General features: G+C 55.1%; 1 protein-coding gene across 5 annotated transcripts in view; it reads left to right on the top strand.

Annotated features, from left to right (window-relative positions):
* The window catches only part of LOC140427763 (uncharacterized), a 107,512-nt gene that overhangs the window by 43,328 nt on the left and 36,933 nt on the right, over positions 1-27,251 (top strand). For all 5 annotated transcript variants that reach the window (XR_011948631.1, XR_011948632.1, XM_072513393.1 and 2 more), the window contains exon 5: positions 6,072-6,203. Coding sequence is in view for 3 of the 5 variants with exons in the window: in XM_072513393.1 (XP_072369494.1) it covers positions 6,072-6,203 (132 nt within the window). In the remaining 2 variants the exon portion in view is untranslated. The remainder of the gene's footprint in view (positions 1-6,071; positions 6,204-27,251) is intronic.

Below are 27,251 nucleotides of genomic sequence, written 5' to 3'. Positions count from 1 at the left end.
GCGCCCTCCCCTTGCCCGCGCCCTCCCCTTGCCCGCGCCCTCCCCTTGCCCGCGCCCTCCCCTTGCCCGCGCCCTCCCCTTGCCCGCGCCCTCCCCTTGCCCGCGCCCTCCCCTTGCCCGCGCCCTCCCCTTGCCCGCGCCCTCCCCTTGCTCGCGCCCTCCCCTTGCCCGCGCCCTCCCCTCGCCCGCGCCCTCCCCTCGCCCGCGCCCTCCCCTCGCCCGCGCCCTCCCCTCGCCCGCGCCCTCCCCTCGCCCGCGCCCTCCCCTCGCCCGCGCCCTCCCCTCGCCCGCGCCCTCCCCTCGCCCGCGCCCTCCCCTCGCCCGCGCCCTCCCCTCGCCCGCGCCCTCCCCTCGCCCGCGCTCGCCCGCGCCCTCCCCTCGCCCGCGCTCGCCCGCGCCCTCCCCTCGCCCGCGCTCGCCCGCGCCCTCCCCTCGCCCGCGCCCTCCCCTCGCCCGCGCCCTCCCCTCGCCCGCGCCCTCCCCTCGCCCGCGCCCTCCCCTCGCCCGCGCCCTCCCCTCGCCCGCGCCCTCCCCTCGCCCGCGCCCTCCCCTCGCCCGCGCCCTCCCCTCCGCCCGCGCCCTCCCCTCGCCCGCGCCCTCCCCTCGCCCGCGCCCTCCCCTCGCCCGCGCCCTCCCCTCGCCCGCGCCCTCCCCTCGCCCGCGCCCTCCCCTCGCCCGCGCCCTCCCCTCGCCCGCGCCCTCCCCTCGCCCGCGCCCTCCCCTCGCCCGCGCCCTCCCCTCGCCCGCGCCCTCCCCTCGCCCGCGCCCTCCCCTCGCCCGCGCCCTCCCCTCGCCCGCGCCCTCCCCTCGCCCGCGCCCTCCCCTCGCCCGCGCCCTCCCCTCGCCCGCGCCCTCCCCTCGCCCGCGCCCTCCCCTCGCCCGCGCCCTCCCCTCGCCCGCGCCCTCCCCTCGCCCGCGCCCTCCCCTCGCCCGCGCCCTCCCCTCGCCCGCGCCCTCCCCTCGCCCGCGCCCTCCCCTCGCCCGCGCCCTCCCCTCGCCCGCGCCCTCCCCTCGCCCGCGCCCTCCCCTCGCCCGCGCCCTCCCCTCGCCCGCGCCCTCCCCTCGCCGCGCCCTCCCCTCGCCCGCGCCCTCCCCTCGCCCGCGCTCGCCCGCGCCCTCCCTCGCCCGCGCTCGCCCGCGCCCTCCCTCGCCCGCGCCCTCCCCTCGCCCGCGCCCTCCCTCGCCCGCGCCCTCCCCTCGCCCGCGCCCTCCCCTCGCCCGCGCCCTCCCCTCGCCCGCGCCCTCCCCTCGCCCGCGCCCTCCCTCGCCCGCGCCCTCCCCTCGCCCGCGCCCTCCCCTCGCCCGCGCCCTCCCCTCGCCCGCGCCCTCCCCTCGCCCGCGCCCTCCCCTCGCCCGCGCCCTCCCCTCGCCCGCGCCCTCCCCTCGCCCGCGCCCTCCCCTCGCCCGCGCCCTCCCCTCGCCCGCGCCCTCCCTCGCCCGCGCCCTCCCCTCGCCCGCGCCCTCCCCTCGCCCGCGCCCTCCCCTCGCCCGCGCCCTCCCCTCGCCCGCGCCCTCCCCTCGCCCGCGCCCTCCCCTCGCCCGCGCCCTCCCCTCGCCCGCGCCCTCCCTCGCCGCGCCCTCCCCTCGCCCGCGCCCTCCCCTCGCCCGCGCCCTCCCCTCGCCCGCGCCCTCCCCTCGCCCGCGCCCTCCCCTCGCCCGCGCCCTCCCCTCGCCCGCGCCCTCCCCTCGCCCGCGCCCTCCCCTCGCCCGCGCCCTCCCTCGCCCGCGCCCTCCCCTCGCCCGCGCCCTCCCCTCGCCCGCGCCCTCCCCTCGCCCGCGCCCTCCCCTCGCCCGCGCCCTCCCCTCGCCCGCGCCCTCCCCTCGCCCGCGCCCTCCCCTCGCCCGCGCCCTCCCCTCGCCCGCGCCCTCCCCTCGCCCGCGCCCTCCCCTCGCCCGCGCCCTCCCCTCGCCCGCGCCCTCCCCTCGCCCGCGCCCTCCCCTCGCCCGCGCCCTCCCCTCGCCCGCGCCCTCCCCTCGCCCGCGCCCTCCCCTCGCCCGCGCCCTCCCCTCGCCCGCGCCCTCCCCTCGCCCGCGCCCTCCCCTCGCCCGCGCCCTCCCCTCGCCCGCGCCCTCCCCTCGCCCGCGCCCTCCCCTCGCCCGCGCCCTCCCCTCGCCCGCGCCCTCCCCTCGCCCGCGCCCTCCCCTCGCCCGCGCCCTCCCTCGCCCGCGCTCGCCCGCGCCCTCCCCTCGCCCGCGCTCGCCCGCGCCCTCCCCTCGCCCGCGCTCGCCCGCGCCCTCCCCTCGCCCGCGCTCGCCCGCGCCCTCCCCTCGCCCGCGCTCGCCCGCGCCCTCCCCTCGCCCGCGCTCGCCCGCGCCCTCCCCTCGCCCGCGCTCGCCCGCGCCCTCCCCTCGCCCGCGCCTCGCCCGCGCCCTCCCCTCGCCCGCGCTCGCCCGCGCCCTCCCCTCGCCCGCGCCCTCCCCTCGCCCGCGCCCTCCCCTCGCCCGCGCTCGCCCGCGCCCTCCCCTCGCCCGCGCCCTCCCCTCGCCCGCGCCCTCCCCTCGCCCGCGCCCTCCCCTCGCCCGCGCCCTCCCCTCGCCCGCGCCCTCCCCTCGCCCGCGCCCTCCCCTCGCCCGCGCCCTCCCCTCGCCCGCGCCCTCCCCTCGCCCGCGCCCTCCCCTCGCCCGCGCCCTCCCCTCGCCCGCGCCCTCCCCTCGCCCGCGCCCTCCCCTCGCCCGCGCCCTCCCCTCGCCCGCGCCCTCCCCTCGCCCGCGCCCTCCCCTCGCCCGCGCCCTCCCCTCGCCCGCGCCCTCCCCTCGCCCGCGCCCTCCCCTCGCCCGCGCCCTCCCCTCGCCCGCGCCCTCCCCTCGCCCGCGCCCTCCCCTCGCCCGCGCCCTCCCCTCGCCCGCGCCCTCCCCTCGCCCGCGCCCTCCCCTCGCCCGCGCCCTCCCCTCGCCCGCGCCCTCCCCTCGCCCGCGCCCTCCCCTCGCCCGCGCCCTCCCCTCGCCCGCGCCCTCCCCTCGCCCGCGCCCTCCCCTCGCCCGCGCCCTCCCCTCGCCCGCGCCCTCCCCTCGCCCGCGCCCTCCCCTCGCCCGCGCCCTCCCCTCGCCCGCGCCCTCCCCTCGCCCGCGCCCTCCCCTCGCCCGCGCCCTCCCCTCGCCCGCGCCCTCCCCTCGCCCGCGCCCTCCCCTCGCCCGCGCCCGCGCCCTCGCCCTCGCCCTCGCCCGCGCCCTCCCCTCGCCCGCCGCCCGCGCCCGCGCCCTCGCCCGCGCCCTCCCCTCGCCCGCGCCCTCCCCTCGCCCGCGCCCTCCCCTCGCCCGCGCCCTCCCCTCGCCCGCGCCCTCCCCTCGCCCGCGCCCTCCCCTCGCCCGCGCCCTCCCCTCGCCCGCGCCCTCCCCTCGCCCGCGCCCTCCCCTCGCCCGCGCCCTCCCCTCGCCCGCGCCCTCCCCTCGCCCGCGCCCTCCCCTCGCCCGCGCCCTCCCTCGCCCGCGCCCACCCCTCGCCCGCGCCCACCCCTCGCCCGCGCCCTCCCCTCGCCCGCGCCCTCCCCTCGCCCGCGCCCTCCCCTCGCCCGCGCCCTCCCCTCGCCCGCGCCCTCCCCTCGCCCGCGCCCTCCCCTCGCCCGCGCCCTCCCCTCGCCCGCGCCCTCCCCTCGCCCGCGCCCTCCCCTCGCCCGCGCCCTCCCCTCGCCCGCGCCCTCCCCTCGCCCGCGCCCTCCCCTCGCCCGCGCCCTCCCCTCGCCCGCGCCCTCCCCTCGCCCGCGCCCTCCCCTCGCCCGCGCCCTCCCCTCGCCCGCGCCCTCCCCTCGCCCGCGCCGCCCTCCCCTCGCCCGCGCCCTCCCCTCGCCCGCGCCCTCCCCTCGCCCGCCGCCCTCCCCTCGCCCGCGCCCTCCCCTCGCCCGCGCCCTCCCCTCGCCCGCGCCCTCCCCTCGCCCGCGCCCTCCCCTCGCCCGCGCCCCTCGCCCGCGCCCTCGCCCGCGCCCTCGCCCGCGCCCCTCGCCCGCGCCCTCCCCTCGCCCGCGCCCTCCCCTCGCCCGCGCCCTCCCCTCGCCCGCGCCCTCCCCCTCGCCCGCGCCCTCCCCTCGCCCGCGCCCCTCCCCTCGCCCGCGCCCTCCCCTCGCCCGCGCCCTCCCCTCGCCCGCGCCCTCCCCTCGCCCGCGCCCTCCCCTCGCCCGCGCCCTCCCCTCGCCCGCGCCCACCCCTCGCCCGCGCCCTCCCCTCGCCCGCGCCCCTCCCCTCGCCCGCGCCCTCCCCTCGCCCGCGCCCTCCCCTCGCCCGCGCCCTCCCCTCGCCCGCGCCCTCCCCTCGCCCGCGCCCTCCCCTCGCCCGCGCCCTCCCCTCGCCCGCGCCCTCCCCTCGCCCGCGCCCCTCCCCTCGCCCGCGCCCTCCCCTCGCCCGCGCCCTCCCCTCGCCCGCGCCCTCCCCTCGCCCGCGCCCTCCCCTCGCCGCGCCCTCCCCTCGCCCGCGCCCTCCCCTCGCCCGCGCCCTCCCCTCGCCCGCGCCCTCCCCTCGCCCGCGCCCTCCCCTCGCCCGCGCCCTCCCCTCGCCCGCGCCCTCCCCTCGCCCGCGCCCTCCCCTCGCCCGCGCCCTCCCCTCGCCCGCGCCCTCCCCTCGCCCGCGCCCTCCCCTCGCCCGCGCCCTCCCCTCGCCCGCAGCCCTCCCCTCGCCCGCGCCCTCCCCTCGCCCGCGCCCTCCCCTCGCCCGCGCCCTCCCCTCGCCCGCGCCCTCCCCTCGCCCGCGCCCTCCCCTCGCCCGCGCCCTCCCCTCGCCCGCGCCCTCCCCTCGCCCGCGCCCTCCCCTCGCCCGCGCCCTCCCCTCGCCCGCGCCCTCCCCTCGCCCGCGCCCTCCCCTCGCCCGCGCCCTCCCCTCGCCCGCGCCCTCCCCTCGCCCGCGCCCTCCCCTCGCCCGCGCCCTCCCCTCGCCCGCGCCCTCCCCTCGCCCGCGCCCTCCCCTCGCCCGCGCCCTCCCCTCGCCCGCGCCCTCCCCTCGCCCGCGCCCTCCCCTCGCCCGCGCCCTCCCCTCGCCCGCGCCCTCCCCTCGCCCGCGCCCTCCCCTCGCCCGCGCCCTCCCCTCGCCCGCGCCCTCCCCTCGCCCGCGCCCTCGCCCGCGCCCTCCCCGCGCCCGCGCCCTCGCCCGCGCCCTCGCCCGCGCCCTCCCCGCGCCCTCCCCGCGCCCGCGCCCTCCCCTCGCCCGCGCCCTCCCCTCGCCCGCGCCCTCCCCTCGCCCGCGCCCTCCCCTCGCCCGCGCCCTCCCCTCGCCCGCGCCCTCCCCTCGCCCGCGCCCTCCCCTCGCCCGCGCCCTCCCCTCGCCCGCGCCCTCCCCTCGCCCGCGCCCGCGCCCTCCCCGTGCCCTCCCCGCGCCCTCCCCTCGCCCGCGCCCGCGCCCTCGCCCGCGCCCTCCCCTCGCCCGCGCCCTCCCCTCGCCCGCGCCCTCCCCGCGCCCGCGCCCTCCCCGCGCCCGCGTCCTCCCCGCGCCCGCGCCCTCCCCGCGCCCGCGCCCTCCCCGCGCCCTCCCCTCGCCCGCGCCCTCCCCGCGCCCTCCCCTCGCCCGCGCCCTCCCCCTCCCCTCGCCCGCGCCCTCCCCTCGCCCGCGCCCTCCCCTCGCCCGCGCCCTCCCCTCGCCCGCGCCCTCCCCTCGCCCGCGCCCTCTCCGCGCCCGCGCCCTCCCCGCGCCCTCCCCTCGCCCGCGCCCTCCCCGCGCCCTCCCCGCGCCCTCCCCTCGCCCGCGCCCTCCCCGCGCCCTCCCCTCGCCCGCGCCCTCCCCCCTTGCCCGCGCCCTCCCCGACTCCCCTTGCCCGCGCCCTCCCCGACTCCCCTTGCCCGCGCCCTCCCCGACTCCCCTTGCCCACGTCCTGCTGGCCTTCCCGCCTCCTTTCCTCGAGCCCCTTCCCCTGCTTCCTTCACTCCTCTCATTTCTAGACCTTTCTTTACTTAACTCCTGACCAAGCAGCGAATGTACCATCTTTGCCATCCTCGGAGATGTGATGGGATTAAAAAATGTAACTCGCAACTCTACGCAAGGTTTCTTTGCCTTGAAGATTTAAAGATTTGATCGTAGCATCTTTCATTGGTTTTCTTTTCTTTCCCATGTTTATATTCATCTTTTTGTGCACTATTTGGATATTTCTTCCTTAGAAATGCAAGAAAATTGTTGAAAGCAATGATGGTGAATTGGGTCGCGAGCCTCATGCCTCTGAAGAGGATGAATCATTCATTAATCAACCAATTAAAGTTAATGAACTGAAATCCATTTCTTTCAGCTTAAACGTAAGTAATATATTTTTGCAAGCTGTTTAGATGTTGGTTATTTGGTATTTTCTGTTAGATCAGCTATTTAATGTAATAAACAGGGAGTCGTCGTCCCCCCCCCCAGTTGCCTAACAGTTATAAACAACCTCGGTTGTGGCACAAAGCCATGCACACCAGAAGGTCCCAAGTTTCATTTTCAGTCACTGCTCAATTACCTGGTCTCAGTTCGGCTGACCATTGGTGTTTCAGCATCTCCAAGGTGTGTAGTGAAAATAACCAACCAGATAAGTGGCCTGCTGATGATTAGTGGAATCAGGGGCTGGATTCTCCACCCCGCTGCGACACATTTCTTCCCCAACCCGCCGACGGGATTTTCCGTTACGCTGGCCGATCAATGGGGTTTCCCACTGTGGGGTAGCCCCACACCGTCGGGAAACCCCCGGGCACTGGCAAAACAGAATCTCGCCGGTGGAAAATCCTGCCCCAGATGTGAGGAATTGTTACTTGTTTGTGGTGCCTTAGGGTAGATAGTTCCTGAAGAATCATACTGAAGCATAAATAAGTACCCTCAGGAGGTGGCGGAAATTTGGGAAAGGGATAAAAAGAAAATGCAGTTTCAAGACTATCATGCAGTATTACTACCTAGAGTAAATTTTCCAATTTTAAACTGCCAGCAGTAAGCTTCACCTCTTAAGGGAACACTTGTTGGGAAATTACTTGCATAGGGCTAGAAAATACTCCTATTGGCGAGTTATCCCTGTAATGCCTACAGTGAAAGTGACAACTGAGCACGCTGAAAGTGTTTCACCAGGGTTGTTGAATTCAGACAGGTCATGAGGTAGTTTTTCTTTACAGAAGATGGACTGCGGGATTCTCCGTCGGCGGGATCCTCCACTTTGCCGGCAGCGTACCCACACCCGCGGGTTTCCCGACGGCATGGGTTGGCCACAATGGGAACCCCATTGGCCGGCTGCGGGAATGGAGAATCCCACTGCCGGCGGGGCGCGCTGCACCGGAAAACGGGGCAAGTGAGACGGAGAATCCGGCCCAGAATATTTCAAATCTATTAATCCGTGCAAGAAATCTTCAAAATTTACAGGTATTAATTGTCTAATGTTATGAATATTTAAGAGCATTTTGCAAAAAATATAGACTTTATTGTATAAATATGCTTTAGTAAAATATGGTAATCTTCAAATCAATTATATATAACATACATGTCTGCACACTTCCTTTCTACACCACTTGATTTCCTATTTTCATGTTTTTGCCACATTTTGTGATAGTTTTTCCGTTCAAAAATCCTATGTCCATGTTTAAAGTTAATTTTGCCTATAACTTATCACTTTGTACAATCGCAATTGGCAGCTTCCTCACTGCCTATGTCAGCTTAGCAACCCACTTGCTTTTCCCTAAAATTTCAGATGCTGAATGATAATTAAATACTTCAACTTTATTCGTAAAATATCTGAAACTTGTAATGTTTTGATATGATCTTAAATTGATCTTTGTTTTGTGACTTTTTACTGTTTCCCTTTCCACTATATCCCACTGCTCTCTCTTTCGTGAGCAGTCAGGCCTGTGGTCCCATTCTGAATCTCCCTAACCTATTCTCACTGAACTACAAAGTTTTGCTAGTTGTCTCTCCTATTAATTTATTGTTGCTGTCCTTAATAGCCACTGGCTTGTTCATAGCACAGGACGGAGTCATGCTGAGCTGAAGTTTGACTCCTTGATGAAAGCTGCTTGGATTTTAGACTGAACTGAATTATATGCAGTGTATCTATTTACACTGATATTCTGTACTATTTGACTTTTGTCCATATGATTTATTGACTAATGGGAGACTTTACAAGGTAACTGCAGTCTTTATTGACACATTTTTCTGAGGATTATAAAAGTAGTTGTTTGAAGGTTCTGTTAAATGAGCCACATGGACTAGGAAGAGCCAGGCTGATTTCCAGTCCATGCCAAACTAGCTGATCTCCGCTGGAACTGCAGTAGGTGCAATGTATTAAGCCTTGGAGTCTTGGAACAGAGAAGGGCAAAACAAAAATGGTCACGAGGTTCTCGTTCTTGATCACTGTCCGGGGACCTCTGGAAGGTTGGCCACGTATAAATATTGTTTAGGACCGGTTGTATTGTTGGACATAATTGCTGTCACTACCTATGCTGGCTCCATGTGTAGAATGGTCACTTAGACGTGGTAGTTTGGGACTGAAAGTACCTTTGGAACAGTATCTCCCTGTGGGTTGATATCTTTAGGCGAGATGGGAAGAATATTGGAGGGGAGCGGGAGGGTGGGGAGGGGTGGTCGGGGATGAGTAAAAGCTTGTAATCTTGAATCAAAATTGTTTCTTAATATGTTTTTCTGCCATCCCCTCAGAATCCAGTATTTAAACCATTATCCAGCTACCCACAATAGAAAGCTTTTGCAGGTGCTATGTCTACAGCATTGAAGATTGTGGTCCAAGGTTGGTTCCAGTGAGCACATTGAAATTCATTTGGTGCTGGGTTATGTAGTTTCAGAGAAGTCTACCTGAAGCACCAGATGGCCGTTATTTACTTCTTTCTTTTTCTGAAAGTACTCTCTTTTGATGAAGCAGTGGATCGACTACTTCAGGCATGTTTTCCTCAAGGTTGGAAAAAAAAACCATCTAAAACTGAGCCCATCTTCAGATGCCTGTTCGTCAATTCCCACCATTTAGACTGGGATAAGTAGAAGTAGCTTATTCCAAACTCCACAACAGTTGGAAGTTGCCCCAAGCGTCCCAAGAAGGATAGGTGCAGAATCTTCCCTTTCATTAAAAACTGTATTGTTCGTTAACGTTGATGCAGACTTTGGCAGTGCAATTCAGCTAACGTCAGAAGAGGCAATTTAATGATCCTGAAAAAGACGTGTGTGCTACTTCAGCCAGGAACAGTACATGATCTGGTTGGTAGCTTCCCGGTGTGTGTTTCAGCTTTTTGTCTTGCTGCTAGATGAAAAGATTTCATTTTACTATATTCATCAATGTGTAAAATACATTTTTAGCTATTGTTTGACACCGCTAGTTTTTAATTTTGTGTCTCTCATTCCAGAACTTGTCATTTGAGCTGTCATCTCTGTAATAAAATTATTACACTAATATTTTGTGATTATAGTTCTTTTAATTTTCTTACTCTCCCTACCCCAACCTCTCTGAGTGTGCTATTCCAGCCTGGTGCATGGTTCAACAAGCCAGCAATCACAGCTACATAAGAATTTATGCGGTTGGAAGAGACCATTCTCATCAATAGGCCAGTCCTAAAGTTTGGAAGGTAAACACCGCTCTATATCAGACATGCCAAATAATTTACTGGCTTCCCCTGGAATTTCCCAGTTGTTCTCAAATAGCTGTTGCACTTTATGGGTCAGTCTAACTATTGATTGTTGGAAAATTACAACAACTATTTGCATTTATATAATATCCTTTCCAGTAAAAACATTCGCCGTGACACAAAATGTCCCAGAAGCATAATCAGAAAATGGGCACAAAGCAACAAGGATGTGTAGGAAGAATGGCTGAAAGCTTGGTCAAATAGTTGCATTTTGAGGAAGGTCTTAAAGGCGGAGAGCAAGACAAAGAGCAAAGAGGCAGAGGTGTGTCGGAAAAGAAATCCAGTTTCGGTAACTGAAGACACGGTTGCCGGTGATGGGCTGAAGTGGGGGGATGGGGAGTGGTGTGAATGACGTTATGTGAGTGCAGAGGCAAGAGTGAAATAAGGAGCAAGTTCAGGGATAATTGTGGGAGGAGGTTACAAGAGATAGAATGGGGCACGACCTTGAAGGAATTAAAAGTATACAGTTGGAGAGCATCACAACAGGCAAATCCTGTCTACAGTCTACATCCACATGCTCACTTTTAAGCGGGGATCACTGTTTAATGATCCAACTGGATTTTTGGTTTCTTTAACCTAGGGATGCTTATGCCAACTTTGCTATGGCTTAGAGCACATACAGTGGTCAAACCGGGTAATAATAATAAATCTTGTGTACATGTCCAAATACCACATTGTACAGAATGTTACCCATTGAATCATGTGGAACAAATTATTTCCTTTTATTATTTTTGTCCAGGCTAAACCATTAACATTTTTTAAATGAGATTCCCTCTTTTTTCATCTCTCCACTTCTGCTTTTATAATTTATTTGCCATCACTGAATATCAACTAAAATGTGTTTGTTTGTAGTTACTCATTTTCTTACTTTCTCTCTTTACTCCTCTCCAAAAGATGGTGGTCCATATTGGGGTTCAATTTTTACTGCTAGCCTGTGCAAGAACCTAAATGTCGGTGCCCTATTTGAATAGGAAAAGCTCCCACAGAGGCTCAATTCCTTTTTTTATACGTGCACACTTCCAGCTGATATGACAATTAAGAATGGGAACACTTTGTTTAAACTGTTCTCTTTCCCTAACACAGGAAAATTGATGCTAATTGGTTTCTGAATTCATACCATGGAAAAATATTAATTGACTACCTCTACTCAAGGTAAAAGGTAAAGTCGCCACAGTCCCAGATGACCATAGGCTGCTTTCCCCTTTGAGGGGGAGGGCTGACTGGTGGTGATTTAACCCGAGGATCACCACACATCAGGCGAGAGGCAAGGTTGAGAATATAGCACATACAGTGCAGAAGGAGGCCATTCGGCCCATCGAGTCTGCACCGACCCACTTAAGCCCTCACTTCCACCCTATCCCTGTAACCCAATAACCCCTCCTAACCTTTTTGGTCACTAAGGGCAATTTATCATGGCCAATCCACCTAACCTGCACATCTTTGGACTGGGCCTTCATGAATAACCACAGCCGGAATTGAACCCGGCCTGCCTCTGCATCATGAACCAGCTGTCCAGCCAACAGAGCCAACTGTACCAGCACAGCCACAATGGGCCAAATGGCCACCTCTTATGTTGTATCATTTCACAATTCTATTTTATATAACTTGTTACTCTGGTCTGTATGCGCTAATATCATACCATGTCATGCATTTCTACACTGAACTATCAGAGAACATGAAGAGGTTTTTAAACAACTTTTTCCTCATTTCCTTTTCCTGCTATATCCCACTTCTCTGTGGAGTTTAGTGGGAAGACCGAATTTGCAACCCGCTACCCCAACCATACACACACACACACACACACACACTCATCTCTCCTGAAAACACTGACTCCCTTTTTGGGATGTGGAGACACACTCTTCGTGAATGCACTGAGACGGTGTCAGACCATTCGCTTTGTTGAGGCACTCACAAGTCTGATGCTGTTTACATAGGGTGATTTGTGGCTGGTGTACGGGACAATTGTCAGTCACCAGCCCCGGCTATGGTGGGGAAAGGCACCTTTGCCAATTATCACACTTCTGCTGCAACCGTGACAAATTAAGTAACCATAGCAACTAGGACCTTGGGATGTGGCTGAATGCCATATGAGGTAATGCTCCTACCAACTGGTCATTTTGTTATGCAACCTGAAGGATATAGCTACATTTTTATATCGGTCTTCAGTGGTAGTCATTAAAGATTATTGCCCACAGTTTAAAGCTGAGTTCGGCACAGTCTTCATTATTGGTATTTTATTCCAATGTCTCACAGCCAAAATGCTGGAAGAAAGCCACTCAAATGTTGGCATACAAATTATATAGTATTGTTTGTCATTTTAAAGTTTGGAACCAGAGCCAGTTCTATATAGAAAATGTTTGTACACTTAATTTTTAAAAATTCATTTCCCATTTAAGAGGTTCGTGCCTTGTGCATGTGGCAAAATAAAAGCAGAGAGATTTTCTTGGGGGTCGGTTACAGTTTGAAGTTACATAAATCACTAAAGACTATCTAATTTGAATTTTAGTAGAAGTTCATTTGTCATCTCAGTTGATAAATGGGCACTAGGGTTATGAACTGTACGATGCTTAGCATCCACAGAACCATGTAGCAGCAGGTATCGTTCTCTTGAGGGTGGATGGGGAGAACAATACAACAACAACAAAAGCACAGCAATGTAACAATTGACTTTAAAGGAATGACAGTTCAGATATTGCTCTGTTAATTAACGATATTAGCAATTTTGATAATTAAACAATGCAGTTTTTAGTTCTAAAACATTGATGCACATCAACTGAAATACATTGTGGGCAACAAAGTGCAATTTGAAACTTCTCTTTCTATTAAAAAGCTTTTAATACAACTTACATACAACTTACTTAATCACATACTGCCATATAATCACAAATTTAACTTGTACCAACGCACGGAAACATTTGAGACTAGTCCTTTGTTTTTTTGAAAAACGTATTTGATTACAAACATATATCAAAGCAGATTACAGCAAATGAACACCCCGGGGAACATACTTCCCAACAATCAACTATACAGTCTACAGATTTTTTCCCCTTTTTCAACCCCGCCTGCCCCCGCCACCCACCCACCCCCCTGCGACGAACAGCTCCTCAAACACGGTCACAACCATCCCCCACCTTTTCTCAAACTCCCCTGCTGAGTCCCTTAACTCATACTTTATCTTCTCTAACCGCAAGAAGTTGTACAGGTCGTCCAACCATGCCGCTACCCCCGGTGCCAATGCCGACCGCCACTCCAGCAAAATTCGTCGCCTTGCAATCAGAGAGGCGAAGCCCACGACATCAGCCTTCCTCCTCTCCATGAGCTCCGGCTTCTCTGAAACCCCAAGTATCGCCACCAAAGGGTCCAGGTCCACTCCCTCCTCCACTATCCTGGCTAAGACCGCGAACCCTCCCACCCAGAATCTTCCCAATTTTTCGCAACCCCAAAACATGTGCCCGTGATTCGCTGGCTCCCGCCCACACCTCTCACACTCATCTGCTACCCCCTGAAAGAACACACTCATTCTCGCCCGAGTCACATGCACCCTGTGCACCACCTTAAACTATCAGGCTCATCCTTGCACAAGAAGAGGTCCTGTTTACTCTTCACAGTGCCTCACTCCATATTCCCCAATTGATCTCCCCTCCCAACTCCGCTTCCCATTTCTCCTTGACCTTTATTCCTTTGTTTTTGGTTGAAATTCATACCTCCAGTGTTTAGATCCAGGAGGGGACTTCAAAGATACTTGGAACATGGAGACCATCTGTGGGAAACGTTTTAAAAATAAATTTAGAGTTCCCAATTCATTTTTTCCAATTAAGGCGCAATTTAACGTGGCCAATCCACCTATCCTGCACATCTTTGGGTTATGGGGGCGAAACCCACACAAACACGGGGAGAATGTGTAAACTCCACACAGACAGTGACCCAGAGTCAGGATCGAATCTGGGACCCTGGCGCTGTGAGGCAGCAGTGCTAACCACTGCGCCACCGTGCTGCCCTATCTGTGGAAAACTTGATTCTATCCTTGCCTAACATTCTTACAAGTATACTTTTCAGTAGGTTGGGAACTTTTGTTTGAAAATATTCTTTTTTACCTCCATATACTAAAATTAAATGTATTCTTCAACTCCTGTCCTGTCTGGGATTATTTTAGTACAAACCAGGGATTGAGCACGAGACCTCCTTCAATTATATGGCTACAGAAGCATTTAAATCCCTAATTTACTATGTAGACTGTTGGTTATAATAATTTAGCAGAATATAGGGAAATGAGGGATGAAGGGGAGACTATGGTGGACGAACTAAAAGGGAAATGGGAAGAAGAGCTAGGGGAGGAGATTGAGGAGGGGCTGTGGGCAGATGCCCTAAACAGGGTAAACTCGTCGTCCTCGTGCGCCAGGCTAAGCCTGATTCAGTTTAAGGTATTACACAGGGCACATATGACTGGAACACGGCTCAGTAAATTTTTTGGGGTGGAGGATAGGTGTGCGAGGTGCTCGAGAAGCCCAGCGAATCATACCCATATGTTCTGGTCATGCCCGGCACTACAGGGGTTTTGGATGGGGGTGACAAAGGTGCTTTCGAAAGTAGTAGGAGTCCGGGTCGAACCAAGCTGGGGGTTGGCTATATTTGGGGTTGCACAAGAGCCGGGAGTGCAGGAGGCGAGAGAGGCCGATGTTTTGGCCTTTGCGTCCCTAGTAGCCCGGCGCAGGATATTGCTAATGTGGAAAGAAGCCAAGCCCCGGGGGTGGAGACCTGGATAAATGATATGGCGAGGTTCATAAAGTTAGAGCGGATTAAGTTCGTCCTAAGGGGGTCGGCTCAAGGGTTCACCAGGCGGTGGCAACCGTTCGTCGAATATTTTGCGGAAAGATAGATGGGGGAAAAAAGAAGGCAGCAGCAGCAGCCCAGGACTTGGGGGGGGGGGGGGAGGGATGGGGGTGGGGGGGGGGGGGGGGTATAGCCTGTGACAAGGCAGTTGCCAATTAGGGCTAGCTTTCATTTTTGTTATTTAATATTTATTTATTTGTTGTTTTTTGTTTATATAAAAAAAAGGTCATTATTATCTGTATTGTTATAATGTTGTGTAAAGGATGCACAATGTACTGTGTTGGTTGACCAGAAATTTTCAATAAAATATTTATTAAAAAAAAAAATAATTTAGCAGAACGGTGGCATGTGGCACAGTGGTTAGCACTGGGACTGCGGCGCTGAAGACCCGGGTTCGGGTCCCGGCCCTGGGTCTCTGTCCGTGTGGAGTTTGCACATTCTCCCCATGTCTGCGTGAGTTTCACCTCCACAAACCAAAGATGTGCTGGTTAGGTGGATTGGCCATGCTAAATTGCCCCTTAATTGGAAAAAAATAATAATTGTCTACTCTAAATTTATATAAAAGAAACAATAATTTAGCAGATATTTGTGTGCAAATACCTAGAATAAACTTGTAGTTCTATTTTATATTTGACCAATTTTTTTTCACAAAGCTGCTGGTAAATGTGTTCATTATGCTATTGATTGCTTTGCAATAAAATTTGATACCCAAACTAGCCAGTCTGTAAAACTCAGATGGTAAGTGAAAAATATAACTAGCACTACAAGACATGCAACTGTCTACGTGTCGAAATCAACCGAGAATTGAACGGGGAGGTCTTCTGGGTTAGGTACCCCCTTGATTCAGAAATAATTCAAATCATTCATTGTTTGCACAGGGCTAAAGAGCTGGCTTTTAAAGCGTACCAAGGCAGGCCAGCAGCACGGTTCAATTCCCGTACCAGCCTCCCCGAACAGGTGCCGGAATGTGGCGACTAGGGGCTTTTCACAGTAACTTCATTTGAAGCCTACTTGTGACAATAAGCGATTTTCATTTCATTTTGTATAATGCTGAGAGTCTGCTAGTATTGGAGGTGTTCCCTTTTGACATTTTGAGACCCAATAGTGTTCAAATAATTGAAAAAGATCTTGGGGCGTTGTGAAGAAGAGCAGGGTAAACCTCCTGTTTTCTGGCCTACATTCGTCCCTCAGTCAATATAATTAAACATAAACCAGTGATTTAAGTAATTAGGGAATCATCTCTCTTCCAACTCCTCCGCTGTTATCTCTGATGGTCTCCTTAGGACCCTCCTATTTTTCATTTACATGTCGTCATTTGACAATGTCATATGAAAACATGTCAGTTTCTACATATAAGCCAAAGACACCCAGCTTTATCTCACCGCCAACTCTTTCCACCACATCACCCCTGTGCTCTCAGACCTACACTGGCTCCAGGTTAAGCAATGCACAATTTTAAACTGCTGCTCCTTGTTTTCATATTGCTCCATGGCCTCAATCCACATCTCTGGAATCTCCTCCAGTCCTACAACCCTCTGTGATATCTGTGCTCATTTAATTGTGGCCCCTTGAGCATCCCAGATTTTAATCATTCCACCATGGGAAGTTATGCCTCCAAATGTCTAGGCCCTAAGCTCCTCAATATCTCCCCCAAATATCTCTGCCTCTCCACCTCACCTTCCTCCTGAAGAGACTCTTAAAATCTATCTCTTTGACAAGTTTTTGGTTACCTGCCTGAATATCTATTATGTGGCTCAGTATCTTGTTTTGTAATACTTCTGTGAAGGGCTGCGGGGCATTTTATTTTTTTAATTTTTTAATAAATTTAGTGTACCCAATTAATTATTTCCAATTAAGGGGCAATTTAGCGTGGCCAATCCGCCTACCCTGCACATCTTTAGGTTGTGGGGGCGAAACCCACGCAAACACGGGGAGAATGTGCAAACTCCACACAGTCAGTGACCCAGAGCCGGGATCGAACCTGGGACCTCAGCACCGTGAGGCAGCAATGTTAACCTCTATGCCGCCGTGCTGCCCTACGGAGCATTTTATTATGGTAAATGCACTTCTATGAATACAAGTTATTTATTGTTCTTTGGACTTTGTAATATTTGTATACAAATTGGCTGCTGAATTTACTTAAAAATAAAACAATTATTGTACCTCAAAAGTATGAGGTATTTATGAAATGTCCTAAGGCCATGAAAAGCATGGTATAAATGCTGATGCTTACTTTTCTGTTTGGTCATAATCTGTCCATCACTGGAACCACCTAGGTCTTTGTCCCTGCCTTAGATCATCTCCTGCTCAAGCCCTTATCTCGACTTCATTAGTCCAGTGCTGTCCTGGTCGCCCTGCCACCTTGCACCCTCTTTAATCTTGAGCGCCTCAAAAACACTCCTGTCTCAACAGGCCATGCCAAATCACATTCACATCACCCCTGTGCTTGCTACCTTACATTGGCTCTATGACCAGCACAGCTTGATTTAAAAATGTCCGCTCTTGTTTTCAAATTTCCCCATGACTGGGACTTCCGAAGGCGTAATGTAGGGGGAAGATGTGCACGAGGTGGCTCCTGCTGCAGAACTGAACATTTTGCCCTTTTTCTGGTGCCACGGGTTGTTCATGCCTTGGAAACCGTTGATCATTATCAGGGTAGAGGTCTCTCTTTACTGAAATGCCCAGAAAAAACAAAGATAAGAAAGCTTCGAGCGTAAACTCATCAACGGAGTCTGAAGCTTCTCGCGGCTCATCGGCAAGTAAGATGGCGGGAGTCTGATTCCTTCTCTCCGCCCACTCCACTAATGGCCGAGCTCTTCACTGATATCTTGGTAAGAGAATTTGAGAAGATCGACAAATCGTGTTGGAGCAGCTTAAAAGATTAATAGATTGGACCTTGGCCCTCATTCATGCGGCTCTAGGAAAAACGAATGAGGCCGTCGAAGCCCAGGGAGTCAATCAAAGGTATGGAGGTGGCTTTATCAGCCCATAGATTGCCGTGCTGGAGTCCAATCTGATTTTGGCAGCTGAAACAAATTAATTGCTAAGAGTCAAGCTGAATGACCTGGAAAATAGGTCCAGGAGGCAGAATATCTAGATTGTGCAGTTGCCAAAAGGGATTGAGGGCCGTACCCCTAAGGAATACTTCTCGGCCATGTTCCTCAAGATAGTGGGTGAGGGCGGATTTGCATCCCCACCTGAATTGGACCGGGCCCACTGCTCACTTTGGCCAAAACCTCAATCTGAAGATCCACCGTGTGCAGTGATTGTGAGATTTCACAGTTATAAGGAAAAGGAAAGGGTTTTGTGATGGGCGAGAGAGCCCATTTTAAGTGGGAAGGCCACTCCATTAGGTTCTATCAAGACTTGGGGCGGAGAAAAGCTATGTTCAATGGATTGAAGGCCGCCCTGTATAAGAGTAGAGTCGGGTTCAGGATAGTGTATGCAACGTGTCTTAGAGTAACATTCGAGGAAAGAGACTTTTGTCAATCTGCCAGGGGAGGCGGACGTTTGTTAAGAGGCACAGGTTGTGCGCTGTATAATTTGGTTATGGCTCATTGGGCATGTATTGTTTGTATTTCTTGTTCTTGTTTTTTTAAACTTCTTGTTGGGGTTGTGCTTGTATTATTTTTGATTATATTTGAGGTTCTCTATTGTCTGGGGTTTTGTTCTTTATATCAATATATGATTTTCTTTTTTTTTGAAAGAAAGTTGTTTGACGCAACATTTAGTTGATGGTGGGGCACGCAAGTTAAATGGGGCCCCGGTAGACGTTTATTTGACCTATTTTTCATTTTCTCGAGTGGAAGTCTCCTTGCTAACTGGGGAGTTCGTTAATGGGAGTGGTTTCGAAGGGTTTGCTGCAACTCATTATAGAGATATATTTTTTAGAAAATTAGCTTAAAAGTTTTTGTTTGGTTTGGTTTTGTCAGTTTTAGTCGTAGGATGGGTTTTTGTTTGCCTCGCTCTTACTTTTGGGTGTGGTACATTCGATGGCTTTGGGAGGTGATGTGCAGGGTGTTCTGGATCACGTACAGGTCACCAACACTTGAAGTTGTGCAACACTATTTTATTAAAAAGTTATCTATTTAAACATACTTGAACTGTGGGTAAATACGATACCAGCTTTAACTAAAGACCTTTGCCTTGTCCTAACCAGTTGATGCACTCAGCACATGGTGAATGTCTGTGTTGCAGGCTGTGAGCTCTGTGCTCCTAGCTAGCTGCTACACGATGAGCGGGAACTCTGATGTTCCCTGTCTTTATAGTGCGTGTGCTCTCACTGGTGATTGGCTGCGGTGTGTATGTTGATTGGTCCCACCGTGTGTCCATCAGTGTGTGTCTGGCCCATGATATACTGGTGTATATTATGACATTCCCCTTTTATATAAAAGAAATGTGCCTGCGTGACAATAAATAGTGTGTGGTGAATGTTCCTGACTACGTGTGTGCAAAATATTTACAGGACTATGTACACAAAACTAAGCTATTTACATGGGAAGGTGCCTGGTGCAGAAAAAAAACAGTGTGTCACACAAATAACGAGATGAACACTATATACAAACCACTTGAATGATTAAACGGAAGAACAGACCAGAGAGTCCATTAGTGCAAAGTTCACAAATTAAGTCATTGAGGTTGGCGACGAATTCTGGTTGACCGCCTCAAGGGTGGGTCGGGAGCCACCAGCTGAGGAGGGGGCTGGACTGCATCAGAGTGAGGAGGATGCAGAGTAACCGGAATCTCTGCATTGTCCAGGTCATGGCAACAGGAGGGCGTGGCACTGGCGGAGGATCACGTAACGAGCGCGGAACGAGACGAAGGGCAGGTCGATTACGGCGCAGAATGGAACCATCCGGTAGACGAACCAGGAACGAGCTGGGAGCCACCTGCCGAAGAACCACAGCAGTTGCAGACCAGCCACCATCCGGAAGATGGACGTGGACGTTGTCATCTGGAGTCAGGGCAGTGAGATCAGCTGCACGGGCGTCATGAGCCGCCTTGTGCTGTGCATGAGACAGTTGCATTCGTTGAAGGACCAGAACGTGGTTGAGGTCTGGGACATGAATGGACGGCACCTTCGTCCTCAGGGTGCGACCCATGAGCAGCTTGGCTGGCGACAGGCCAGTGGACAGTGGGGCCGAGCGATAGTCCAGCAGGGCGAGGTAGAAGTCAGATCCCGCATCGGCAGCCTTGCAGAGGAGCCGTTTGACTATGTGGATGCCCTTCTCCGATTTGCCGTTGGATTGGGGGTACAGGGGACTGGATGTCACATGCACAAAGTTGTACCTCCTGGCAAAGTTGGACCATTCCTGGCTTGCGAAGCAGGGGCAATTGTCCGACATAACCATGAGTGGGATGCCGTGACGAGCAAAGGTGTCCTTACAGGCACGGATGACTGCAGACGATGTAATGTCGTGCAAACGTACCACCTCTGGGTAGTTTGAAAAATAGTCTACAATCAGAACATAGTCCCTGCCCAGTGCATGGAACAGGTCGATGATGGCGTTGAGTTGCGCCCTGAAGTCAGCATCCTGGAAGGCAGACGTGTCATCACGAGAGAGAGAGTGAACTCCTTGAACGAGGTTTAGCAATTTGCACGCCTGTGCGCCAAGCAGAGAGTCCTTCGAGGAGCCCACGATCTCGAAAGGAAGGATGGCTTTTCATGACTTGTGCGTCACTTCGAGTTGGCATGAGCCGGTAGCAGGAATGATGTTGCCATTGTAGTCCAATAGCTGGCAGGCCGATGGGAGAATGGTTGGTTTGACACAAAGGCTTTGGAAAGCAGACAACGCCATGAGATTGGCAGAGGCACCAGTGTCCAGGCGGAATCGTATTTGGGACCGGTTGACCGTCAGGGTGGCACACCACTCATCGTCTGGATCGATGCTGTATACCGACAGCGGCTGGAGTCTTTGCTTCGGGGATAGCCTGTTTTTCGTGACGACACCGACTCGAAAAGGCGCCTTCGGGTCCTCGGTGTCACTGCTGTGTGGGAGGTCGGAATCGGACTCGGTGACCGTGGATTGAATTGCCCCAACATTCCTGCGAGGCTGGCTGAAGCGATATGAATTGGAAAGCTGAGCTGCTCGACAGCAGGCAGCATAGTGGCCAGGTCTTCCACATCGTAGGCATTGCCGAGATTTTGCGGGGCATTGCCACTTTAAATGGGTGGAGCCACAGTTGCCGCACGTCGTGACATCACGTTCGCTGCGCCACCGCGCCTGCGCATTATGTTCCTCCATGTCGCCGTCCCCTCGTTTGGTGCGTACAAGCGCGGGAGGGAGTCCGTGAAAAGTGCGCGAAATGGCTGAGGCCCTGGAGGTGTTCAATCACTTGGACCCGATCCGCCTCGTGGGGAACTTGCCGCGCCGTTTCAGCCGCTTGTATATGGGAGTACCGACTGGTGGCATTTTCATGTAGGACACAGGTCTCAATGGCGGTCGCTAGGGTGAGTTGCTTTACATTGAGGAGCCTAGGATGTCCAACTGAACACGGAAAACGATCTGGTTGCGTATCATGGCGTCGGAGGCGGGCCCGTAGCTGCAAGATTGTGCAAGGATGTGGAGGTGCGTTAAAAAGGATTGAAAAGGTTTGTCCTTACCCTGCAAACGCTGCTGGAACATGTAGCGTTCAAAACTTTCATTCACCTCTATGCTGCAGTGAGTGTCAAATTTGAGGAGAACCGTCTTGAACCTCGTCTTGGTCATCTGCAAAGGTGAGAGAGTTGAAAATATGGATGGCATGGTCCCCGGCCGTGGAGAGGAGAAGAGCAATCTTTCTGGTGTCCGAGGCGCCCTCCCTGTCCGTGGCTTCAAGGTAGAACTGGAAGCGCTGTTTGAAAATCTTCCAGTTGGCCCTGAGGTTGCCGGCGATGCGGAGCGGCGGCGGCGGGCTGATGTTGTCCATGTTGCAGAATGACGGAATGCTGGCGGAAGGCAGATCACTTGCAGGTAGGTCTAAGAAATGCTAGTATGCAACCACTCCTGGTATCATGATGTGTTGGTGTTCTGGATCACAAACAGGTCACCTACACTTGCAGTTGTGCAACACTATTTTATTAAAAGGTTAACTATTTAAACATACTTGAACTGTGGGTAAATACGGTACCAGCTTTAACTAAAGACCTTTGCCTTGTCCTAACCAGTTGATGCACTCAGCACATGGTGAATGTCTGTGTTGCAGGCTGTGAGCTCTGTGCTCCTAGCTAGCTGCTACACGATGAGCGGGAACTCTGATGTTCCCTGTCTTTATAGTGCGTGTGCTCTCACTGGTGATTGGCTGCGGTGTGTATGTTGATTGGTCCCACCGTGTGTCCATCAGTGTGTGTCTGCCCCATGATGTACTGGTGTATATTATGACATCCCCCTTTTATATAAAAGAAATGTGCCTGCGTGACATTAAATAGTGTGTGGTGAATGTTCCTGACTACGTGTGTGCAAAATATTTACAGGACTATGTACACAAAACTAAGCTATTTACATGGGAAGGTGCCTGGTGCAGAAAAAAAACAGTGTGTCACACAAATAACGAGATGAACACTATATACAAACCACTTGAATGATTAAACGGAAGAACAGACCAGAGAGTCCATTAGTGCAAAGTTCACAAATTAAGTCATTGAGGTTGGCGACGAATTCTGGTTGACCGCCTCAAGGGTGGGTCGGGAGCCACCAGCTGAGGAGGGGGCTGGACTGCATCAGAGTGAGGATGATGCAGAGTAACCGGAATCTCTGCATTGTCCAGGTCAGGGACAACAGGAGGGCGTGGCACTGGCGGAGGATCACGTAACGAGCGCGGAATGAGACGAAGGGCAGGTCGATTACGGCGCAGAATGGAACCATCCGGTAGACGAACCAGGAACGAGCTGGGAGCCACCTGCCGAAGAACCACAGCAGTTGCAGACCAGCCACCATCCGGAAGATGGACGCGGACGTTGTCATCTGGAGTCAGGGCAGGGAGATCAGCTGCACGGGCGTCATGAGCCGCCTTGTGCTGTGCATGAGACAGTTGCATTCGTTGAAGGACCAGAACGTGGTTGAGGTCTGGGACATGAATGGACGGCACCTTCGTCCTCAGGGTGCGACCCATGAGCAGCTTGGCTGGCGACAGGCCAGTGGACAGTGGGGCCGAGCGATAGTCCAGCAGGGCGAGGTAGAAGTCAGATCCCGCATCGGCAGCCTTGCAGAGGAGCCGTTTGACTATGTGGATGCCCTTCTCCGCTTTGCCGTTGGATTGGGGGTACAGGGGACTGGATGTCACATGCACAAAGTTGTACCTCCTGGCAAAGTTGGACCATTCCTGGCTTGCGAAGCAGGGGCAATTGTCCGACATAACCATGAGTGGGATGCCGTGACGAGCAAAGGTGTCCTTACAGGCACGGATGACTGCAGACGATGTAATGTCGTGCAAACGTACCACCTCTGGGTAGTTTGAAAAATAGTCTACAATCAGAACATAGTCCCTGCCCAGTGCATGGAACAGGTCGATGATGGCGTTGAGTTGCACCCTGAAGTCAGCATCCTGGAAGGCAGACGTGTCATCACGAGAGAGAGAGTGAACTCCTTGAACGAGGTTTAGCAATTTGCACGCCTGTGCGCCAAGCAGAGAGTCCTTCGAGGAGCCCACGATCTCGAAAGGAAGGATGGCTTTTCATGACTTGTGCGTCACTTCGAGTTGGCATGAGCCGGTAGCAGGAATGATGTTGCCATTGTAGTCCAATAGCTGGCAGGCCGATGGGAGAATGGTTGGTTTGACACAAAGGCTTTGGAAAGCAGACAACGCCATGAGATTGGCAGAGGCACCAGTGTCCAGGCGGAATCGTATTTGGGACCGGTTGACCGTCAGGGTGGCACACCACTCATCGTTTGGATTGATGCTGTATACCGACAGCGGCTGGAGTCTTTGCTTCGGGGATAGCCTGTTTTTCGTGACGACACCGACTCGAAAAGGCGCCTTCGGGTCCTCGGTGTCACTGCTGTGTGGGAGGTCGGAATCGGACTCGGTGACCGTGGATTGAATTGCCCCAACATTCCTGCGAGGCTGGCTGAAGCGATATGAATTGGAAAGCTGAGCTGCTCGACAGCAGGCAGCATAGTGGCCAGGTCTTCCACATCGTAGGCATTGCCGAGATTTTGCGGGGCATTGCCGCTTTAAATGGGTGGAGCCACAGTTGCCGCACGTCGTGACATCACGTTCGCTGCGCCACCGCGCCTGCGCATTATGTTCCTCCATGTCGCCGTCCCCTCGTTTGGTGCGTACAAGCACAGGAGGGAGTCCGTGAAAAGTGCGCGAAATGGCTGAGGCCCTGGAGGTGTTCAATCACTTGGACCCGATCCGCCTCGTGGGGATCTTGCCGTGCCGTTTCAGCCGCTTGTATATGGGAGTACCGACTGGTGGCATTTTCATGTAGGACACAGGTCTCAATGGCGGTCGCTAGGGTGAGTTGCTTTACATTGAGGAGCTGTTGACCTAGGATGTCCAACTGAACACGGAAAACGATCTGGTTGCGTATCATGGCGTCGGAGGCGGGCCCGTAGCTGCAAGATTGTGCAAGGATGTGGAGGTGCGTTAAAAAGGATTGAAAAGGTTTGTCCTTACCCTGCAAACGCTGCTGGAACATGTAGCGTTCAAAACTTTCATTCACCTCTATGCTGCAGTGAGTGTCAAATTTGAGGAGAACCGTCTTGAACCTCGTCTTGGTCATCTGCAAAGGTGAGAGAGTTGAAAATATGGATGGCATGGTCCCCGGCCGTGGAGAGGAGAAGAGCAATCTTTCTGGTGTCCGAGGCGCCCTCCCTGTCCGTGGCTTCGAGGTAGAACTGGAAGCGCTGTTTGAAAATCTTCCAGTTGGCCCTGAGGTTGCCGGCGATGCGGAGCGGCGGCGGCGGGCTGATGTTGTCCATGTTGCAGAATGACGGAATGCTGGCGGAAGGCAGATCACTTGCAGGTAGGTCTAAGAAATGCTAGTATGCAACCACTCCTGGTATCATGATGTGTTGGTGTTCTGGATCACAAACAGGTCACCTACACTTGCAGTTGTGCAACACTATTTTATTAAAAGGTTAACTATTTAAACATACTTGAACTGTGGGTAAATACGATACCAGCTTTAACTAAAGATCTTTGCCTTGTCCTAACCAGTTGATGCACTCAGCACATGGTGAATGTCTGTGTTGCAGGCTGTGAGCTCTGTGCTCCTAGCTAGCTGCTACACGAATGAGCGGGAACTCTGATGTCTCCTGTCTTTATAGTGCGTGTGTTCTCACTGGTAATTGGCTGCGGTGTTGTGTATGTTAATTGGTCCCACTGTGTGTCCATCAGTGTGTGTCTGCCCCATGATATACTGGTGTATATTATGACAGGAGGGGGGCGGGGTGTAGTTTGCTGACGGTGTCTGTTGATTTTCCTTTGTCCAGTCTTTTGCCTTGGTTTGGTGGCCATCTTTGGTGGATCTTTTTGCTTCACCTTTTCAATGTCCCTTGGTTAATCCCCCTTGGTGGAAATGGCTGACTCTGGATTACAGGGTGGTGGGTGATCTCCAATCCGTTTGGTCACCTGGTTAGGGGTTTGAATGGCCAAGTGAAGAGGTGAAGGGCATTTTCCCATCTTGAGCTTAAACTCCAAAATTATTTTTTTTTGCAAGAGACACACTTGCGTGTCAGGGATCAGACCGGGCTGCGCAAAGGGTGGGTAGGGCAGGTTTTTCATTCCTGTTTTGATGGCAGGGCCAGGGGTATGGTGATTTTAATTGACAATAGGGTTCAGTTTTCCTCTTAACGTTACAGCTGATCCCAACTTTCGATATGTTATGGTCTGTGGTTCCCTGTTGAGCACCGTGGGTGTTGTGGTCAACATTTACGCCCCCAACTGGGGTGATACAAATTTTATTAACTACCTAGTTTATTAACTACCACAGGGCTAGCTATGAAGAGAGGTTGAGTAGATTAGGATTATTTTCATTACAAAGACGGAGGTTGAGGGGGGACCTCATTGAGGTCTGCAAAATCATGAGAGGTATAGACAGGGTGGATAGCAAGAAGCTTTTTCCCCCCAGAGTGGGGGACTCAATTACTCGGGGTCACGAGTTCAAGGTGAGAGGGGAAAAGTTTAAGGGAGATATGCGTGGAAAGTTCTTTACGCAGAGAGTGGTGGGTGCCTGGAACGCATTGCCGGCGGAGGTGGTAGAGGCGGGCACGATAGGGTCATTTAAGATGTATCTAGACAGATACATGAATGGGCAGGGAGCAGAGGGATACAGATCCTTAGAAAATAGGCGACAGTTTTAGATAGAGGATCTGCTGTAATTTTTCTTCTTTGTACCTGCTGGTCCCCTCCCTAACCTCTACTCACACCAGCTCATTTTAGGTGCGGACCTGAATTATGTTTTGGACCCTAGATTGTATCATTTCAAGCCTAAATCTCTTGTTCCATCGGGGATGACCAGGGCTCTATCTTCTTTTATGACTCAGGTGGGGAGGGGTGGATCCTTGCCACTATTTGCACCCGAACGATAGAGCCTTCTCGTTTCGTTCACATGACCATCACGCATGTTCTTGGATTGATTTTTTTGATTTGGATGGTGGCTGAGTACTCAGCAATGGTTATTTCGGACCGTGCCCCACACTTTATTCATTTATTGCCAGAGTCTGGCCTCACCCAGTGTCCACCCTGGAGGTTAGATACCATATTGTTAATTGATCAAAAATGTTCTGAATGTATGACAACTGCCATAGATGACTATATAAAATGTAATAGGTCTGATTCAATTTCACCCTCCATGTTGCGGGAGGCTCTTAAGGTGGTCTCGTCCTCAGTGGGGGAGGGGGCGGTTTAGCTCAGTTGTCTAGGCAGCTGGTTCATGATGCAGAGTGAGGCCAGCAGCATGAGTTCAATTGCCGTACCGGCTGAGGTTATTCATCAGCCTTGCCCCTTCCCTGTGGTATGGTGATCCTCAGGTTAACTCACCGCCAGTCAGCTCTCCCCCCTCAAAGGTGGAAGCAGCCTATGGTCATCTGGGCCTATGGTGACTTTACCGTACCCTCCGGGGGGATGTTATCTCTTGCAGGGTGTATATGTTGAAGACAGCTAGGTTGGAGCAACAGAGGCTGGTGGATTCCATTCTAGAGGTGGACCACCAGTACTCGCTGATCACACTCTGGAGCTACTGGCAAAAGGAAAAGATTACCGATCCAGTTTGAGCTAGTGCCTGCTAGTGGCGGTACGTCAGTTACAATGCTCCAGGTGCACATTCTACAAATACGGGAAGAAGGTCAGTCGTCTTTTGGCTCACCAACTCAAATGGCAGACGGCCTCCCGGGAGATTACATCGATACTTTATTTGGGCGGTAACCTCGTTTCCATCCCTCCCCAGGTCAATGCGGTTTTTAAATCCTTTTACCACAATTTTTATAAATTGGAACCCCCTGCAGATAAATCTGTCATGTCTGTCTTTCTGGACGGTCTACCCATTCCAACAGTTGAGGTGGATCTGAGCAGTGAGTTAGACTCCCTATTATGTCCGGGTGAGATTTTAAAATGTTTTGGGCTGATGCAGTCAGGCAAGGACCCTGGTCCGGATGGCTTCCGATTGAATTCTACAAGACCTTCACAGAACAGTTTGTGCCATTGTTATTGGACATGTTTAATGATTCCCTATCCCAGGGGTCGCTGCCTCCGACCCTCACATAAGCTTCTATTTCCCTGCTTACGAAAGACAAAGACCCGACAGAGTGTGGTTCATACCGTCCTATTTCGCTTTGGAATGCGGATGTCAAGCTACTCGCTAGTGCGTTAGTGCTATGGCTGGAGCCTTGCTGACCAAATATAATTTTGAAGGCAATTGTCTGTCAATATACGTCGTCTGTTAAATGGGAT

The sequence above is a fragment of the Scyliorhinus torazame genome, chromosome 8 (assembly GCF_047496885.1).
Source record: "Scyliorhinus torazame isolate Kashiwa2021f chromosome 8, sScyTor2.1, whole genome shotgun sequence".
NCBI classification, from domain to species: Eukaryota; Metazoa; Chordata; class Chondrichthyes; order Carcharhiniformes; family Scyliorhinidae; genus Scyliorhinus; species Scyliorhinus torazame.
This window is presented reverse-complemented; position numbering and strand designations above follow the sequence as displayed.